Source organism: Limulus polyphemus, unplaced genomic scaffold (assembly GCF_000517525.1).
Source record: "Limulus polyphemus unplaced genomic scaffold, Limulus_polyphemus-2.1.2 Scaffold4877, whole genome shotgun sequence".
NCBI lineage: Eukaryota > Metazoa > Arthropoda > Merostomata > Xiphosura > Limulidae > Limulus > Limulus polyphemus.
The window spans coordinates 68,111-70,433 of NW_013670487.1; the positions used below are offsets into that span (position 1 = coordinate 68,111).

The following is a 2,323-nucleotide window of genomic DNA, read 5'->3' on the forward strand; positions in this document are numbered from 1 at the left end:
TAAATACTCACCAAGTGTCAGCATCCCTGTCTTCAAATCTACTTAAACACTCACCAAGTGTCAGCATCCCTGTCTTCAAATCTACTTAAATACTCACCAAGTGTCAGCATCCCTGTCTTCAAATCTACTTAAACACTCACCAAGTGTCAGCATCCCTGTCTTCAAATCTACTTAAACACTCACCAAGTGTCAGCATCCCTGTCTTCAAATCTACTTAAACACTCACCAAGTGTCAGCATCCCTGTCTTCAAATCTACTTAAACACTCACCAAGTGTCAGCATCCCTGTCTTCAAATCTACTTAAACACTCACCAAGTGTCAGCATCCCTGTCTTCAAATCTCCAGACATTTCACTGTCAATAGCATCCAAGATGGATTGACCAGCTATTTGTTCATACTCCCAGAACACCCTACGAAGATGTGGGTAGCTGCGAGAGCACATGACAGAGTTAAAAGTAGACTCATCTGTTCCCCACTTCTCCACGCCAGCTTCGTGCAGGGCCTACCAAGAAGAATTAGTGTAAGGTTAACTAATTCATTATCATCTTATTCAAAGATATGACCTATCACACAACGGAAGCAGAAAGAGAGCTTTAAGAATATGACTACACTAGTGTACACAGTCAGAACAACAAACTTGAAATACTTGTAAAATGGAACAAGACAAGATGGATGGGAAAGTGAGAATCAGGAACAGTATAGTCTCAAGGCATGCACAGTGGGGTGGAGGTTTAATGATGAACCAACCAGAATGGGTGTACCAATCTCCACGGGTTTGAGGGAACAATGTTCATACACACAGAGCTCACCTTGTCAAATAATATATAATCTGTTTCGCCACTTCCTCGGGCACCATTACACCTCAGATATTCTATAACCTCACATATGGTATACCCCGGGGCATATTATAGCTTTTCCGAGCCACACGGGGAATAAAATTGCAAACTCCTAGACACATGGGAGAAAACTCTTGATAATTCAAAAATGTAAATTAGAAGTAAGATAATTAATATAAATGGAAGTAAACTCCTGATATCCTTGGGCATGGCATAAAAAAAAAAAAACATAGCTCATGTGGAGTGGTACACCCCTTCAAACTCCCTACAAGAATACTCCAACAGTTAAACATGTCTAGACTTGAAAATAAAGAAACTCGTGAAAAGTATGAACATTCTCTACAATGAAAATCCTTTGGGTCATTTTTTGACAAGTTCATAATTGTTCTACCTGTGGTGAAAAATAATAATATATTTTGGGTTATTTCTAGTGATATGGTTATAAATCATATTGATGTTTTAGTTCATACAGAATATTTAAAATTCAATGTGCCACTATACCTTTGAAAACCAGTAGTGAAACTGTTGCACGCACACACACACACACACACACACACACATACATACACACAAAAAGAAGAAGATAAGGAGGAGGAGAAAAGAATGTGTTCGACCAAAATACATCCGCAGACATACCGCTGTGCTACTGGGGGGCTAACAAATTATGAAACTTCAGTCTTAATGTTCATCCAACATGGAAAAGTGTACTGCATTTTAAGAACACTCACTATAAATGAGGATTAGGCTAGCTAAGTGTACATCCTGTACGTCTGTTTTAAAGCAAAGCCACATTAGGCTATCTGCTGTGTCCACCACAGGAAATCAAACCCCAGATTTTACAGTTGTAAGTCCATAGACTTACCATTGTCCCACTGGGTGACAGGTGTACAGCACATAAAAATTAGTCAAAACACTGCAGTAACGAGTGGAATTAACATGTTGAAAAAACGTAAGGTCACTTTAAAGAGAAGGATAATGAGTGGGATCAACACCAAAACAATTCACCAATCACTTTAAAGAGAAGGATAATGAGTGGGATCGACACCAAAATAATGCACTGGTCACTTTAAAGACAAGGATAATGAGTGTGATCAACATCAAAACACCACACCAATCATTTTAAAGACAAGGATAATGAGTGGGATCAACACCAAAACAATGCACCAATCACTTTAAAGAGAAGGATAATGAGTGGGATCGACACCAAAATAAAACACCAATCACTTTAAAGAGAAGGATAATGAGTGTGATCAACACCAAAACAATGCACCAATCACTTTAAAGAGAAGGATAATGAGTGGGATCAACACCAAAACAATGCACCAATCACTTTAAAGAGAAGGATAATGAGTGGGATCAACATCAAAACACCACACCAATCACTTTAAAGAGAAGGATAATGAGTGGGATCGACACCAAATAATGCACTGGTCACTTTAAAGAGAAGAATAATGAGTGGGATCGACACCAAATACCACACCAATCAC

At 38.7% G+C, this 2,323-nt stretch overlaps 1 protein-coding gene across 1 annotated transcript in view; it reads right to left on the reverse strand.

The window, feature by feature from the left end:
* LOC106471814 (annexin A4-like) overlaps positions 1-2,323 on the reverse strand; it is a 19,713-nt gene that overhangs the window by 5,634 nt on the left and 11,756 nt on the right. The window contains exon 6 of the mRNA XM_013932435.2: positions 313-502. Coding sequence (XP_013787889.1) covers positions 313-502 — 190 coding nt within the window. The remainder of the gene's footprint in view (positions 1-312; positions 503-2,323) is intronic.